The sequence below is a fragment of the Telopea speciosissima genome, chromosome 7 (assembly GCF_018873765.1).
Source record: "Telopea speciosissima isolate NSW1024214 ecotype Mountain lineage chromosome 7, Tspe_v1, whole genome shotgun sequence".
NCBI lineage: Eukaryota > Viridiplantae > Streptophyta > Magnoliopsida > Proteales > Proteaceae > Telopea > Telopea speciosissima.
In genome coordinates this window covers 51,447,448-51,465,230 of record NC_057922.1, presented here as the reverse complement: position 1 = coordinate 51,465,230, position 17,783 = coordinate 51,447,448, and the positions used below count along the sequence as shown (strand labels likewise).

Below are 17,783 nucleotides of genomic sequence, written 5' to 3'. Positions count from 1 at the left end.
ATGGTTCTCATGTCCTGACTGCAGTTAGGAAAGTACACACAGACTGATGAGTTCTATAATTTAGCGATGTTCTTTCGGATCTTTGGTGCAGTTAAATTTCATGTAATTTGTTGCTTTTACTATAGATATCTCTTCATTATTGATTTTTCAAGTTGAAGATTTTATTTTATTTATTTATTTTTGGTATATCATTATACTGACACTGCTGCTGATGAATCTTCCATATTAAGGTAACAAGTACCGAGTATGATGAGCATAAAGGACGAATAGCCATTGGGCGCTTGCATGCTGGGTTTCTGGAGAGAGGAATGGATGTAAAGGTTAGGATCTTTTGGCTGCATATTATCTGTCAGCTAAATTTTCTTAATCCTTGTGGAGTTGCATTCAAATTTAATACTTAATGCAAGTATATGGTATAATTAAATTGTTTTTCAGTTAATTAAAACAGTCTTCACTATGTCAAACTGAGTTTGATGTTTACTAGTTTGACTCGGTGTGTCTGGAAGCAAGATTTTAATTACTTATTTCTGCTACAAGCAATTTACTTGTCGGGATATTTTTCGAACTCTTGATTTTATTGGACTTCAGTCCAATAAATCATGTTAGTTCTTCTTAGGGTTTTAGTAGAAGTGTAGAACACGTCCAGAATGCATGATAGTGCTTTTTCAATCTATTTGAGCCTCTTACTAGAAAACCTGTCCAGGTTCATACTGCCCTTCAGTTTTCATTTCTCATCAGACTTTCTATATTGTGTTTGTGCTTCACATGATAGATATGGGGTCACTATTGTTATCATGTTTGTTTTGTGCAAACTACCCAAAAATGAAAAAAAAAGAAAAAGGAAACATTATGTTTTTGCTAAAAACAAGAATGTCCTAAATCACCCCCACCCTTCTCCCTCCCCTCCACAACCCCCTCCCCCCCCCCCCCCCCCCCAAAAGAAAAAAGAAAAGAATGCCAAGAAAATTTTGTATTGAATCCCAAACTGTCCTGAGGTTGAGACCCAAAACCTCAATATCATCGCCTTGCATAGTTAACTACATGCTTAAAAAAGAATGAAGAAAAGAAGGGGATTGGTTGAGTTAAATATTAATTGCATTTTTTTTTAATGATCAAAAGAATATCAATTGCTTTTTTGTATTTTGGGGAAAAATATCCCTTCTTATGAGGTCAATTAGGTTTGGATTTTCTCTGTTGGGGGAAGTGGGAATGCTGGTTGGTAGTATATGTCTGGTAATGACACAACTTTCGAACAGACATCTATGTATTAACCCAGAGACTTTACCATCAACTTAACAGGCTGGAATGTTGGATTTTGTTTAAGCTTTCCTCCTATTAGTTGGTCTAATCTTTTCTGCGAATTGCACCTTTCTTCATCATTGGTTCGCAGCATGTCCCCTGTATCCCCCTGCCTTTTCTTTCCCTCCTGGCTGTGTGTGGGCCACGCTTCAGAAAGGCCCTACGGGGGTCCTTCACTTACTTGTGTGAGCCCCCTGCCCGCTCATGCTCCTTCCCAACAACCCGGTACTTCGCCAGAACCATAGTTGTCAAGGTGTCGCTTAGATGACCGCCTTGGCATCCAGGTGCCTTGACAACTAGTATCGCCTTGTTCGCCTAGGCAAGTGTTTTGGTTGGTTTGGTTGCCTTGATGGTGTCGCCTAGTGTCCAGGCTCTCTCCAATGCCTTGGTTCACCTAGATGCCATGACAACTATGGCCGTAAGTCCGTAACACACCATAGGTTGGTCCAACAACCAGTTGGCTCCTTGCTGCTGCACATTAGCAGAAAAAAAAGTGGGTGAATAGCCAGCCCCATGCAAGTTTCTCAATTAGTTTCCTTTATCCTATCGCATATTTCTGCAACTCGAGAAAAGAAAGGCTTCTATTCTTGTGAATTAGAAAGAAATGAGAAAACTTGTGCATAAAACTTGCTATCTTTGTTTTTAGTTTTTCCAAGGTGAGATAAACATTGAGTTAGAGATAAGATAGAGTATTCATCTCTATCTCTCTCAACTAATGAAAAGTAGAACACTAATTTTTTATTGGAATTAAAAGGCTCTCCGGGCCTTGCATCAGATTGGATGAGTTCTTAAATTCGCCTAAGGATTTTCCTTTCAGCTCTTTGAGAATTATCCAACTTGAGTTATGACTACGAATGATTTTTTTCCTTTTTCAGAATGAGAATAAAAAAACAACTCAAATTTTATAAACATGTTAATTTCTTCTCTTGGGAAGATCAAAGAAAGAACTTCTTCTTCCTCCGTAAAGAATTCTTCTAATAATTCCGAACCCAATCTTTTCAAAAAAAGTGCATACAGTACTTTTGTGTTTATGAGCCAAAGTTCTAGCACACGAAAGTCGAAGTATATACTTTATTTGGTACAAACTCTTTTTTTTAGGATCCGCTGTGATAATGAGAAATATTTTTGCATATCCACCCAAATCGATCGATAATTGTCATCTCTATTTTATTTTCCGTTTGGGGGTCAAATCCATTTTTTTGAGTAATATAGATATCTTTTTGTGGATATCAGTTCTCTTCTCAGCTAAATCAACAAGTAGCTTGATGGTCTCCTACCTGATACAATTTGAATTTTTATGATGAATAACAATTAATATATTGAAATTTTGTAGGTATGTACCTCAGATGAAGCATGCAGATATGGAAAAGTTAGTGAGCTTTTTGTGTATGAGAACTTCGGTAGGGTTCCTGTGGAGAATGTAGAAGCTGGTGATATTTGTGCTCTTTGTGGTATTGGTGATATTATGGTGAGCATTTTTCAGTTGTCTACTGTATAGCCACCAAGTCATCATAGCAATCTTGAGTTTTGAAAGTGTCTCTGTACAATAGGAGCCATTATCCTTTTCTTTTAAGATCTGGTAACTGTTTAATACCTTTTATGCAGATTGGAGAGACAATTGCTGATAAAACTTTTGGCAAACCTTTACCTGCCATTAAGGTGGAGGAGCCAACGGTGAAAATGGCTTTCTCTATCAACACTTCACCTTTTGTAGGCCGTGAGGTACTATTTGTACTACATGTCCAACTCTAACGGCTCTCTGTTGTCAAAATGTGGATGCTTATCCTGTAATGTGTATTCTCAAGTCTTATAGTTTGCTGCCGATGCAGTGAATGTGCTTCCATGGTCAATAAGTTTGGTTCATGCTAGTTTTTTGAATTAACATGTACTTTCCTCATATTGGTTGTGCCATTGGATATGAATTTTTTTCCTTTTTAAACATTTCTTTCCAGGGAAAGTATGTAACTAGTAGAAATCTGAGAGATCGACTATATCGTGAACTCGAGAGGAATTTGGCTATGAAAGTTGAAGATGGTGAAACTGCAGATACATTCATTGTTAGTGGGAGGGGTACTTTGCATATCACCATACTCATAGAGAACATGTAAGTTAAAATCTGGGTTATTTCACTGCTCTTGGTGTTTAAGTTCGCAAGTTTCTACAACTGCTGTGCCTTTCAGGAGAAGGGAAGGCTATGAGTTCATGGTGGGGCCACCCAGGGTAATCAACAAAAGGGTGAACGAGAAGTTGCTGGAACCTTTTGAGGTGATTACTTGAGATATTTTATGTTCAAGCCATGTTGAGTTTGAGACTTTGAGTAGCCTTTTTCTTCCCCACCTCTTCTTCCCTTGTTGGATGCTTATCATAAATTTTCATGGACATCTAATTGATAGGAAATAGAAAATTTTAATCTCATTTGAACTTGAAATAACTATATTCTCCAATCTCTATTGCATCTGAATTCAATCCGCCTTGTGCAAATTCCTTGCAGATTGCTACTGTTGAGATACCAGAAGAATATATGGGACCTGTGGTCGAACTTCTAGGGAAAAGGCGTGGGCAAATGATTGATATGCAAGGATTAGGGTTAGTAAGAACTCTTTGCTTCTCATTTGGCAGAAAAAAATGCTGTGTTCCTTCCAGATCCCTAATCTGTACTACTAGTTTCATTGTATAATTACCGACAATGCACCTCGTGGTTTAGAAAAGGAATAAGGTTGAAATTAGGCCTCTTTTCTTTCATAGTTTCATTTGGTGGTCCCCTTTCCGATGAGCACTGTTTTTTTTTTTTTTTTTTTAATCAATACTCAGTATGACGTGTTGAAGAAATATTTTAGGAATTAATTTCATAAACTCTTTGAAAATTGTCATGTTACGGCATATGGCCAGCTAATATAACAATATTTTATGTTCTGCAAATATGTGAAATGTGAATACTGTTACAACAACGACAACGACAACAACAACAACATAACCTTATCCCAACTAAATGGGGTTGGCCAAATGTGAATGCTGTTAGTAATTCCCTAAAGCCATTAGCACTTGCGTCATTAATTTTAGTAATTGAGACTGAAGGACAGCATGTTTAAATACAGTATTTTCCTTAACTTTTGATCTTAAGGTATATATAATTTGGGGAATTAATCAGTATATTAAAAGTATAAGCAAGTTGTATAGGGACTCAAGGCGGTAGGAATTAATTTTGGTGTTGCATTTAGTCAACCTGAATCCTACCCTGATCCTGTCTGACTTGTGGACAAGGGGAGATGGGAGGTCATGAAAATTTTTTTTTTGGGGGGTGGGAGGGGGGGGGGGACCTTCAATTGTTAAAAGTAAAAAAAACAAAATTGAATTGAAAGATTGATAAAGATGGCGTAATACAACAAAAAGCATTTCAAACACAGTGGACATTAGTACTTGGTTGAATGTAAAGAAAATTCTGTTCTATTAAACGTAGGAGAAACCTGAGGCCTTGCTGTGTCACTCTTTGCATTCTCTAAAATCAAGAATACCTTTCTGTTTATGCCTGCCATGATTGAAAAGCTGACTGTCTTAATAGTTAATAATTGTGAGTGTTGCAGATATATTAATTGGGAAATTGCCTTCACACAGCCCTGTTTAGGACGGGCTTCCTAAACGGTCTACCATTTTGAGCCATGTGGACAGATGATGTGGCAATTCTGACAATTGGATAGAGAGGACATGATCCGGTTAGCCACGTGTCAAATTTCAGAGCTTAATTCAATCAAATACCCTCCCTTGTATTGGCATGCATCCCCATGTATGTGTATGCAGACCTACAGTATTCCGACCACTACTGTGCACTTTTGCATGGTCCTGGATTTTCTCTATTTTTCCACTTAGCAAACTCCAATTGGGCTGAAACCTGACATGTGAATAGGGGACTTATGGATCTACCTTTCCACAAATTTTTGGGCCCCATCTGATCTCCGTTTAGGTAAGGCTTCCTAAGTGGACCATGTTGGAAACCTTTGCTGATATTAATTATATTCAATTTGTTGTTCTCTCTCTTCATATCGAAAAGTTAAATGAGGAAATAATCCTATTTTATATGTGGAGACATAGTCCAAAGTCCAAACCTTATAGTTGGCGTTCCTTGTCTTACAAACGATTTTAGTGGTAAGGTATGTGTTATATAAGTACAAGAGATTATTTACATATTTTATATTACATTTTCTGGGTTAACTAATGATTGTGGTTGGTTCCTTCAGTGACTCGAATCATGTTTCTGACAGCCAGTTTTTTATTTGTTTCATTTTGCTTGTGAACTCTTATTGGCATTGTTCAAGGAATTGGGAGCGGATCGGTTGAATCGGCCGTTCCGATCCCGACAAAACAGTTGATTCTTTGGCTTTTTCTAAGGTTCAGGCGATTCTGGCCGATTCCTGCTGGATCAGAATCGGAATTGGAATCGGCTTTGCTAACTTGAACCATGCTTGTGGAGAAAAATAAGATTTGGTTGATGTTTGACGGCTTTGCCTCTTGATTAGGGGCTACACAAACCTTAACAAAAGATCACGTGGGAATCCTTGTTAACTAAAGATCGTCAATGTTGAATTCACTTTCTCTATGGATATTGGATAATACACAAAAACTATAGAAAGGGAGATGCATTTTGTGATTTACGGAATAATAAAAACACCACATCGTTTGCATTTGTAGAAGAAGCTTAAATTTTAATCCTGTCAAGCTTTTCATAGGAGTGGTGTCTTCACAAAATGGCAAGGGAGAAAAATTGGCTGCATTGAGACTTAAATATATTGCTAGAGAAGGCCATCATGTGCAGTTTCCTAGAATTCCCCTTATTCTGTTAATGCATTGGATACTGAGAGAGAATTTGTTTACTGGAACATTTATGTATCACATGCTTGATACTGTGATTGAATTTTACTGTTAGTTTATAGAGAGGGAAATAGAAAACAAGAATTACAACAGCAATTAGCAATTAGTGAGTCATTACTGACATGAGCCTTTAGTACTATAGGTTTTTTCCTACAGGTGAAAGTAGGCTTGCATATTCGATTTGCATGCTGCTGATTACTTATTATGCCTATTGTTTATGGTTTGATCCTTGCAATACTTCTGATGGTGCACCAAGTTTTATTTGATATCTCATCTGTGGATTTTCTCTTTATCCATTATATTTCCTTATTATGTGGGTAAATTTTTTTTTACCTTACTTTTCACCCCTCTGGCCCTACTGTTGTTGGCCTGAGAATCTTAATCCTTTTGTTGACCAGGTCAGAGGGAACATCATTAATCAAATATAAGATACCAACTCGTGGTCTTCTTGGATTGCGAAATGCAATTCTAACAGCTTCTCGTGGAACTGCAATCCTCAACACAATATTTGATACTTATGGACCATGGGCAGGAGATATTAACACCCGAGATCAGGGTTCACTGGTAATTGTCACTCGGAAAATTTTAAACTCTTCTCAATACCTGATCATTTTTTCCATATAAATGCACCCGTCATTGATAACAATCAAGACTGAGTGAAAATTGATGTTCAGGTTGCGTTTGAGGATGGAACCAGTACATCGTATGCTCTTTCAAGTGCACAAGAGAGAGGTCAGATGTTTATCAGACCAGGTGAGGAAGTCTATAAAGGCCAAATAGTGGGCATCCACCAGCGTCCTGGTGACCTGTCCCTTAATGTTTGCAAGAGGAAGGCTGCAACCAATGTACGTTCCAATAAAGAACAAACAGGTAAGAAAAAGCTCTAGAACACTATTTAAAATTTGAAGCCTGTTTCTTCTTGTTAGGCTACTGCTGGCATAACATTACCTAAGTAATGAGAAGTTTATTTGACTAAGAGTCCTCATTACTCCATTTTGTTCCAGTGTTCATCGTTTTCATGATTGATTAGAGTGAGACAGGTAGTATATAGAGTATTACCCCTTTACCCCCCTTTCTTAAATGCAAAAGCATGCTTGGCCCATGAGGATTGTTCTTTCTACAAACATGCAATCTTTCGCTTTGGCTTTCTCTCGGCGGAGATGTACTCATCTGGAAATAGTTACATTTCTTTTCTTGTAAGAAAACATCTTCGTTAAAGGGTCGCTGAACCTCCACCTTAAACTTAATAGAGTCATAGAGCATCATCATGTTTTGAGTAATTGGGGTGGATCTCTATCGTTAATTAGTGGGCAAACAAAGGAAAAATGCTTTCCTGACTAAAGGATGGGAACATCAACACATAATGCCAGAATGTTCATCTGTAAGCATTGTTGGAAACCTGGTTTTGACTCGGGTTAGTCACCTGAGTCGAGTAAAAAATTGGCAAAACTTGGTCAAGAGTCATGTAGACTCGGCCAGTATAAAAAATGACTAGACTCGGTCCAAGTTTGTATGAGCGATAAGTGACTCGATGCTTGTACCTGAGTCACGTCAAACTTGCTGAGTCTGGTCACTACCTCAGTTCTCCTCACCCATTACCTTGTGTCCTTGATGCAGATAAAACACAGAATTGGGGTTATATTTGTGGAAATAAGCTTTGGGTTAGGTTATATATGTGTTGGGCCTTTCGTCCGAGGGATTTTCTTTGTAATAGGCCACTTTAGTGGGCCTAAATTATAGGTAAGAGGTAGGAATACGGGATTTACTTTATTAAGTTTGTTTGAGATGTTTTATTTCATTACATAACTGTTATTTCCTTGGTTGTTAAGAATAAGTAACGTAGTCCTAGATTGAAAGGAGACCAACTGGGAGCCAGTAAATTAGGATCTGATATGAATAAGTAGTCTAAATAGGTCAAAATAGGGTTTTAGGTCAAAATTAGGGTTAGGGTTTGAGGTGTTGGTTATAGGCAGGTGTAGGGGAGTGTATCAGTGAAGGTCCTGAGATGTTTTAATGAGCTTGTGTAAACTAGAATGGCAGCAGGTTAGGGTTATGGGTTTTGGGAAAGTGGAAATTGGAAGGATCTAGGGTTTAGAGTGAGGGAATTGGAACCAGGTTTGAATTGGGTGTTCCCGGGGGGGAATAGAGCACTCAGCCAGCTTTGAGTGAGGTTCTGATGGTTAGGATGGGCTGGGCAGAAATTAGGGTTTATGGGGTTTTAATGGAAGTGGGGTTTTTTAGGGTTTGAGTGGGAGTTTAGGACTCAAACTCAGATCGAGTTTCCCAATTGAGGAGGGGAAGGTTCGAATCAAATTTGGGGCAAAGATGATGGTTGTGTTGGTCTGTGGGTGATTTAGGGTTATGGGAAACTGAAAATAAAAAGGTGGAGAAGAATTAGGAGAAGAATGGAGGTGGTTTTGCGAATGCCAAGGTCTCCTTTGGATTTTGGGAGACAGATAGAAGCCCAGCTAATCAGGTGAAGAAATTTGGGGGATTCCTTTCCTTTCTACAGGAAGGAGCAAAAGAGGGATTCCATGGTAGAGATGGTGGATTTTGGAAGACCATAAATACCGCACCAGTAAATGTAGGAAGACTGAAGGACTGATTCGACTAGAACAATCCTACCTGCAAAGGAAAGAAGTTTGCCCTTCCAAAGCTGGAGCCTTTTACGAATGAGATCAAGCATAGGGGTGCAATGATGACTGGTCAACCTAGCAGGAATCAAAGGGAGATCGAGATATTTTACAAGAAGGGATCCAAGAGTGAACCCAGTAAAGAGAAGGGTATCCTTGTCCGAGTCCGAGACCCCAGAGAGTAAAATATGGGATTTCAGGAGATTGATTCGAAGACCAGAGATTCTCTCGAAAAGCTGCAGAGAGGACATAATGGCGGAGATAGAAGAGGAAGAGGCCTTGGAAAAGATCATAATATCATCAACAAAGTTGAGATGGGTAATGTTGAGGTTTTTGCACTTTGGAATGGGGGAGATGAGATGTTGGTCGGTTTTAGCCTGAATGCTTCTTGACAGGACTTCAAGGGCAAGGGAGAAGAGAAAAGGAGAGAGGGGGCAGCCCTGGCAGATTCCAACTTTGGAATGGAAGAAACCTGCTGGTGAACCATTGACAATGACTGAGAAGAAAGGGGAGGAGATGCGGTAGTGGATCCAATGGACAAAAACGGGCGAAAAGGACATCTGGGTTAGAACATCACAAATGAAATCCCAACAAAGGGAATCAAAGGCCTTGTGGATGTCAATTTTCATGAGGCAGCAGGGGAGTGTGATTTACGATTGAAACCCCGTACGATTTTCGAGCAGAATTTATGTCAACCATATGGTCGAAGTCAACATTTTCTGATGAAGGCCAGATTTTGATCAATTTCACAGACTATTAGAATAGATAATTCTCAAAATACTGCAATGTTCTAACGGTCAGGTTTGAGTCAACAGTCAAAACAGTGAATATCCAAAACTTGTAAACCTGAATTCAAGTGATTTCTTATATTTACAGATCCAGGGATTAAATCAGCATAAAAATTTGGTCGAAGGACACTCTAGGGCAGTCCCTTAATGCCCTGAAATGTTTCTTGAGTCTGATGGCTATATTCCCTTTAATGGGGAATCTTGATTCTGCTCAAAACCCCACCAAAACAGTCAGCCGCTGGTTGCTCTTGTAGGGATTCTGCTGTGTGTTTAACTAAAACACTTAATAACAATTAAAATAAATAAATAAAAACACTTAACTAATCTAATCCCGCATGCCTAGCCTCTACCCATATTATAGGCCCATTAAGTGGTTCATTACAATGAAAACACATTGGATCAAAGGCCCAACACATACATAACCCAACCCAAAGCTTATTTTTAATAAAATAAACCCATATAGGTGATTTAACTAGAGGGCAGGCCTTGGTGCAATGGTAAGGTTGCTTCAATGGCCATGGGTTCGAGTCTGGAAACAGCCTCTTTGTGAAAGTAGGGGTAAGGTTGTGTACATTATGAACCTCCCCAGACCCCGCAGTGGCGGGAGCCTTGTGCACTGGGTATGCCCTTTTTTTTTTAGGTGATTTAACTGCATCATCCTATTGGGCATCTTTTATAAGTTTATTTGATTGACCTTATTGAGGGCAGGCCTTGGTGCAACGGTAAGGTTGCTCCATTGTGACCAAGTGGTCACGGGTTCAAGTCTGGAAACAGCCTCTCTGGGAAACAAGGGTAAGGGCCTAAGGCTGCGTACGTTATGACCCTCCCCAGACTCTACAGCTTAGTAAGTTCGGGAGCAGCAATTGAACGGGAAAGGATATGTTTGGCAATTAAACGAACTAGACGGCAATAATACTTATAAAAAATCCAGCGTAATAAAATGCATACTGCAATAATACGATACGTGTTTAATATGGCCACTCTATAAGCAAAAATACGGGCATATATTCATTATGTAATAGACATGCACCATCTAATAAACAAAATAATAGCATATAGACAATGATTTTATCAAAAAGAAACCTCACAACTAAAATGAACACACTATAATATCCCCTATTACATCTCATAAGATTATCATTTAACAAATCAAAATCTCAATAAAAGTATCTCATCAGACATGAAAATAAAATAAAAAAATAATGTGTTGTAGAACTCATCTCTAAGATGAGCTCACATCAATGAATTCATCTCTAAGATGAACTAACATCACCAATGGAAGTTCATGTGCCTTAGTAGCAGGTTAAAACTTTATATAGTCATATGTAGAGCTCAGATGACCTGCTGCCAAGCTTGTGCTTAATGGTCTATTACTTCACATGGCATTAGAATTATAGTCAATGATCAATTGCATCAAATAGTAGTTTTGTCAACTCATGTTACTCAAATCATAGTTGTTTATGAAAATTTTGTTCCGTGAATTAAACCACACAAAGATGAAGCAGAGGAAAAAAAAAAAAAAAACAAATAGAGAAAAAGAAGAGGAACGACTTACAAAGACGAAGAAGAGAGAGCCTCAGATTGAGTGTTCCCACCAGGCCACTAGTGCAATCACCGCTGCTAACCGTTTGGCGAACGGAGACGGAGAAGAAGAAGAGGAATAGAGCTTGTCCGCCTATGCAATCACCGATTTACCTAGCTGCAATTAACCGACCACCTGAACCGAAATGGGAACAGATAATAGGAAGGGGGCAGGGGGTATTCAGCCTCAAAGGAAGCCTCGCCGACCACCTAAACTGAAATGCGAGCGGAGATGAAGAAGATGAGTGGAATGGGGGCAGTCGGCAGCTAGGGTTCGAAGAGAAGAAGACCAAAATCGTATTATGCGAGGGTTTTGTTTTGCATTTTTTCTTCTTTAAGTTTTGAGATTTTTTTTTAAAACAAAACTAAACTTAAGTTAAAAAGTATTAAACGCGTTTAATTCGTGTTTAATACATGTATAATACGGGTGCACTTGAAAAACGAGTTTTTTACCATATATATGGAAATATACGGTAAAATACATTTTTTTGAATTAAACGTTTGGATACGCGTATAATACGCGAACTTACTAACTAAGTTCTACAGTGGCGGGAGCCTCGTGCACTGGGTACGCCTTTTTTTATTGGCCTTATCATCATTAGCACCAACAACCTCTTGGTATCTAAAACTGCTCCTCCTTGGAACTTGGGACCTCCAAAGTAATTTGGATGGACAAAAACTAAGTTGATGAACCATGACTTGTTATTTTGGTTTAGGTATGTTTACTTTGGTTAGCATTTTCTTGCCTGTCACTTCTCAGCCACCTGTCACATTTGGTGCATATCTCAACCATATGACCCGCCATGTATGGGAATTCCCTTTTAATTTTTCAATGTTTCCTATTGAGCTTCTGTTGAGTTCACTTTCCTAAACTTTTTCACTCTTTCCAACCTCTTTTATGGAACTTGGGGATGTCAGATTTGTTTGAAATTTTGAGATGGTTAGATGATGGTGCAGACAATATTTCAACTGAATTATGGGCCCCAACTGAACTGTATGGGAGTTATTGTGGCGTAAGGTGAACCTTGGGACTCATGGATGTTGGAACTGCTGCTCCATTTATAATCATCTGTTATTTAATGGAACAAACTTCACAATTATGAGTAATTTGCATAAGGTCAATTACAAGAGTGCATTGACCTTGTAATCTTGCAGTTCAGAATATGACTCCACTGACTGGACACAAGCTGCAAACTCATTGTATAATGTCTTTTGTTTTTTCTACCTATACCTCGTTGACCAGATTGATATTTGCCTTCGTTAGTAGTTTAGACATTGTACTGGAACCTACCCATCTTTTAATTTGTTTACTAGTCTGTAGCAGCTGGGCTTTGTTCTCTTACTTAAATTGAACGCTCAAGGAACTTCTTATCTGTTTGTGCAGTAATTCTTGATACTCCCTTGGCTTATAGTCTGGATGACTGCATAGAGTACATTCAGGAAGATGAGATGGTTGAGGTGACTCCACCAAGTATCAGAATGTGCAAAAACCCAAAGCTTGCAAAGAAAAAGTATTGATTGTAAGAGAACCTTGTGATTTGTGAACATGCGATCTCAGCTTCCTGCGATACAGAAAACCAATTTAATTGGGGCAATCAAATGTATACTATTCCAGTTGGTGCAACTCCTTATGTGGGATTTCTCCTCGCAAAGATTACAAAGTAGCACTGGACATAGATTTTGTACGTAACTAGTTGTAAACTTGAATCGGTGAGGGATTTACAGGTGACGATGAGTAAGGTTCTCTTCCTGATGTTGTATATAATGGTTCAGAACCTCAGTGTTGTATAACTCAGGCTCTCAAATGTCTCTCATGTTTGTGAACTAATTCCTGATCCTCACAATGCAGCTCTTACACTATTCATTAGACTGGCGGTGATTGCTACCAAAATCATAGGAATTGTCAAAAAGGTTTTTGTTATTATTTTTGTGTTTACTACTTTTTATGGATGGACTAGATCCTAGTTGGATTGCAAGGGGCTCAGCCTCTCGACCCATTTGGTGAAGTAATGGTCGCCCACCACTACCACGTGCTTTGTTTCCGTCTGCGGGGTGAAGTCTCCAGAATGTCCATTCCCCACATAGCGAATGGGATTGGGCTCGCATTAAGGTCAACTTTGTTGCTGGTCGGCTTAGGATTGGTGCGAACAGTTGACACTTCTCGCACGTCTTCACATACCTCATGACCTCTTCTTGCATTCTTGGTCAATAGAATCCTTTAGCAGTATCTTATATGCAGAGCTCAGGCCACCCATGTGACTCCTCGCATATTCCCTCATGCACCTCGGCCAAGGCATACTCGGCTCCTTTCCGGTCCAAGGCATCGGAGAAGAGGGGCCGAGATCTCTCTTTTGTAGAGCACTGGGTTGATCATGGTGTACTTGGCCGCTCGGATCTTGACCTTTCTTGCTTCGTCTCGGTTCTCCGGGAGCAGGTTATTCTCTAAGTAGTTGACAATGGGGTCCAACCAGATCAGCCCGTCCTCTTCAATGTGCTTTACGCTTTCTTCTTGTAAGGAGGGCTTCTCCAAGATTTATATGTATACTTGATCACCTCGAGATATTGGAGATCGGCCTCGGCCAACCTGGACAAGGAGTCGACGCGACATTCTCTTTTCTTGGTATTTGAGTCATCTCAAAGTGCTCGAGTTTGGAGATCAAATCTCGGGCTTGGCTTAGATAGCTATCATCCTTTTGTCTTTCGCCTCATAGTCTCCATTGACCTGGTTGACCACGAGTTGGGAGTCTCCTCGCACCTTCAACCGCTTTATGCCCATTGCTTTGCCGACTCAAAGTCCAACTAGGAGGGCTTCATATTCGGCCACGTTGTTCGACGTGGGAAACTTGAACCTCGGGCATATTGGATCAAAACCCTTGGGGCTGATCAAGATTAGGCCAGCCCCCCGCTTCCTCCGGAGTTGCTTGAGCCGCTTGACATTCATGGTCCAAGTCGGGTCGACCGTGCCCCGACCTCTTCTACTCGTCTTTTCTTTCTCCGCCTCAAGGTCGGGCTCGTGCATTCGGCGATGAAATCGGCAAGGGCTTGTCCTTTATCATCCGATCCTCGACGATAGCTTATATCGTATTCACTCGGCTCCACCGCCTGGTGATCAGCCGTCCCCGAGACGTCGGGTTTGTGCAATATCTTCTTGAGTGGTGGTCGATCAAGATTTGATCGGATGAGCTTGGAAGTACGGCCTTAGTTTCCTTGCGTCGTAATAAGAGCGAATGCTACTTTCTCGAACCCGGAGTACCTTGTCTCGGCATCGACAAGAACGTGGCTGATGTAGTATATGGGCCTTTGAGTTCGACTTTCTTCCCTAATCAACACCGCGCCGACCTCAACAGGGGTAGCGGCTAAGTAGACTTGAAGCTCCTCTTTTGGTTTTGGTCGGCCGAGAAGAGGTGGGTTCTCCAAATATTTCTTCAGCTTCTTCAAAAGCTTCCGGCATTCGTCCGACCGGATAAAGTCTTTTGGGTTTGATATTCTTGAGGGCCTTAAAGAACGATAGGCACTTATCGCCCGATCTCGAGCATGAATCGTGCCAACACCGCCACTCGTCCATTTAGCCTCTGTGATTTCTCGGATCGTCCTTGGGGGCTCATCTCTTGATGGCCCTAATTTTTGCCGGATTGGCTTGATGCCTCGACGAGAGACCATGAAGCCGAGGAACTTTTCCCGAGTCACGCCCGAATGCACACTTGGTGGGGTTCAGCTTCATTTGGTTCTTCCTCAATATGCCAAAGGCTTCTTCCAGTCGGCCAAGTGGTGTTCGGCCTTCAAACTTTTCACCAACATGTCGCCCACGTAGACTTCCATGTTTCTTCCGACCGCCAATGAATATATAGTTCACGAGGCGCTGGTATGTTACTCCGGCGTTTTTCAATCCGGGAACGGCATGACCTTGTAGCAAAAATTTTCTTGGTCAGTTCGGAATGCCGTGTATGACTCGTCCTCCTCAAGCATCATGATTTGGTTGTAGCCGGAATACGCGTCCATGAAACTCAGCATCTCGTGACCTGCCGTGGCGTCAATCAAGAGGTCAATTCGAGGTAGCGGGTACTCATCTTTTGGACAAGCCTCGTTGAGATCGGTGTAGTCGACACACATTCTCCACTTCCCGTTCAGTTTAGGGACCATGACGACGTTAGCCAACCAGGTCGGGAATTTTTCTTCTCGGATGAACCTTGATCGATGAAGCTTTTCCACCTCTTCTTTGATCGCGGTTTGTCGATCAAGTGCGTAGTTCCTTCTCTTCTGCCGGATTGGTTTTCGACCTGGATCTACGTGGAGTCGGTGTTCAACTATATGCCTGGGTATGCCCGTCATGTCGGTAGCTGACCAGGCAAAGACATCGGCGTTCGCCTTTAAGAAAACTCCGAGCTGATTCCTTTGATTTTCATTTAGTAATGATCCAAGCTGGACCACCTTTGCTGGGTCATCTTCGCTGAGATGAAATGGGGTTATGTCTTCCACGGGCCATCCTCTCCTTTCGATAAGCTCATCCCGTTGATCCTCGGGGAGGCGTTCGACGCACATTGCCATTCCTCAGACATTACCCTTGTTTTGCTTGACAAAAGTAGCGTAGCACTCCCGGGCCTTCTTCTGGTCGCCTCGGACCTCACCGACACCATTCTCGATGGGGAACTTCATCTTCAAGTGTGTCGGGGAGATGATGGCTTGGATAGCGGTCAATGAAGGGCGGCCGAGTATGGCGTTGAAAGCCACTACTGACCGTACTACCATGAATTTGACTTGGACCGTCGCCTGGCATGGAGCTTGCCCAATCGTGACCAGCAGGTCGATTGAGCCCTTGATGGTCACGGCAGCTCCCGAGAACCCGTGAAGTGAGGTGCCTTCCGACTTGAGTGCTTCGTCGCCGAAGCCAAATTATCGGTACACTTTTAATGACATAAGGTCCACGGATGCGCCGGTATCAACCAATACACGGTGGACGGGTCTCTTCTTAATTTCTACTTGCACCACTAAAGCATCATCATGAGGTAGACTTATACCTTCGAGGTCGGCCTCGGTGAAGGAAATCGTCGCCGTCGGCTTGAGTTTCTTGGTGGGCATCTCGGCAACTCCAATGAACCGTGCGTTTGCCTTAGCCTTTCGAGTAGTCTCTTGTCCGGGCCCTCCGAGGACAGTGTATATGGGGGCTCCCTTGTCACTGCTCGGCCCTGACCCGTCCTCTTTCTTCTCAGCTCAGACTTTATCTTCCTCACGTGCGACTCACCTATTTTTGGGCCTCGGCTCGGCTCTTCTTTGATCCCGCTCTTCAGGCCGCCGACCCCCACGATCTTCTCGACCTCCTTTGACATATCGCTTCAAATGGCCTGCTTTTATTAGCTCTTCGATTTCTCTTTTTAGCTGATAGCAATCCTCGGTGTCGTGACCGGTGTCCTTGTGGAACTGACAATATTTGTTGGGATTCTGAGATGACCCGACTTGCATCGGTCGGGGTCGGTGGATGTACCCCCCGTCCTGTATTTGCATCAAGATTTCCTTGTGCGAGGTATTCAATGGAGTGTAGTCAGGGCTTCGAGCTCGATCCGACCTGTCAGCTCGGAGATCCGTCCTGGGCCGTTTGTCTTCCCTATGGTTGTCTATTGTCGGCCTTTTCTTGTCGGGTCGACCTTCGTTTCCCTTCCGGGCTTGGAGGACCTCGGCCATATTTGTAAATTCATTGCATCTCTCTAAGAGCTCGGCCAGGTTTCTGGTCGACTTCCTGGCCAAGTCCTTGATGAGGTCCATGTCGGTAAGCCCGTTGCTCATTGCAGTATGGGCCGTGGCCTCATCCAAATCCTTGATGTCTAAGGATTCCTTGTTGAAGCAGGAGACGAATGCTCGGATCAACTCGTCGGGCCTTTGCTTCACGCTGAGGAGGTTGACTGTTGTCTTCTTGTGTTTCATACTACTCTGAAAGCATGTGACGAATGCTCGACAGAGTTGAGCGAAGCTTGTTATAGAGTTCGGTGGCAACCAGGAGAACCATAAGGTCGCCGCGCCCTTGAGGGATGCAGGGAAGGCTCGGCAAGAAACGATCTCGGTTCCTCCGTACATGGTCATCATCGCATTGAAGTAGTTGATGTGATCTGTCGGGTCGGTCGTCCCGTCATATCGGTCGAACGGGGGAGGTTTGAACCCATTTGGTAGCGGCTCGGTCATGATCTCAGGAGGATATGGGTGCCGCCCGACCAATGAGTAGGCGTCCGGGGTCGCTTGTTTCTTCAACCCCTCCACTTGCTCCGCCAAGTCTCGTAGCCACCTCTCCAGCTCGATTTTAGGTGCTCGGCCAATCGGCTCCTTGGCCCGGGGTTGGTAGGGTCGGTCATCCCGTTGAGGTTGGCCATTATGGTCAGCTCGGTCCACACCATCCTTTCTTGTTTTTCTTTCTTCCTGGAAGTTGGACCCACTGGGGCTCCCCTGTTGTTCTTCTCGGGGAGGCGAGCTTTGACGCCGGGGGGTATGACGAGATCCTTCTCCTTGTCATGCCGCGTACCTTTCAGTCGGCTCTTTCCTTTGTTCTCAGACTCTCCTCGGCTGTTCGTCCTCTTCGAGCCGTCCGAAAAATATCGACCTCCTCGCTACTGAGCCGGCTGGTTCGATTTCCTGC

The 17,783-nt window shown here is 42.1% G+C and overlaps 1 protein-coding gene across 2 annotated transcripts in view; it reads left to right on the top strand.

The window, feature by feature from the left end:
- LOC122667351 (putative elongation factor TypA-like SVR3, chloroplastic) overlaps positions 1-13,088 on the top strand; it is a 42,740-nt gene extending 29,652 nt beyond the window's left edge. For both annotated transcript variants that reach the window (XM_043863612.1, XM_043863611.1), the window contains 9 exons: positions 231-320; positions 2,633-2,767; positions 2,905-3,021; positions 3,252-3,403; positions 3,480-3,564; positions 3,791-3,885; positions 6,561-6,726; positions 6,837-7,032; positions 12,549-13,088. In XM_043863612.1, coding sequence (XP_043719547.1) covers positions 231-320; positions 2,633-2,767; positions 2,905-3,021; positions 3,252-3,403; positions 3,480-3,564; positions 3,791-3,885; positions 6,561-6,726; positions 6,837-7,032; positions 12,549-12,682 — 1,170 coding nt within the window. In that variant the 3' untranslated portion in view covers positions 12,683-13,088. The remainder of the gene's footprint in view (positions 1-230; positions 321-2,632; positions 2,768-2,904; positions 3,022-3,251; positions 3,404-3,479; positions 3,565-3,790; positions 3,886-6,560; positions 6,727-6,836; positions 7,033-12,548) is intronic.
- The last annotated feature ends 4,695 nt before the right edge of the window (positions 13,089-17,783 follow it).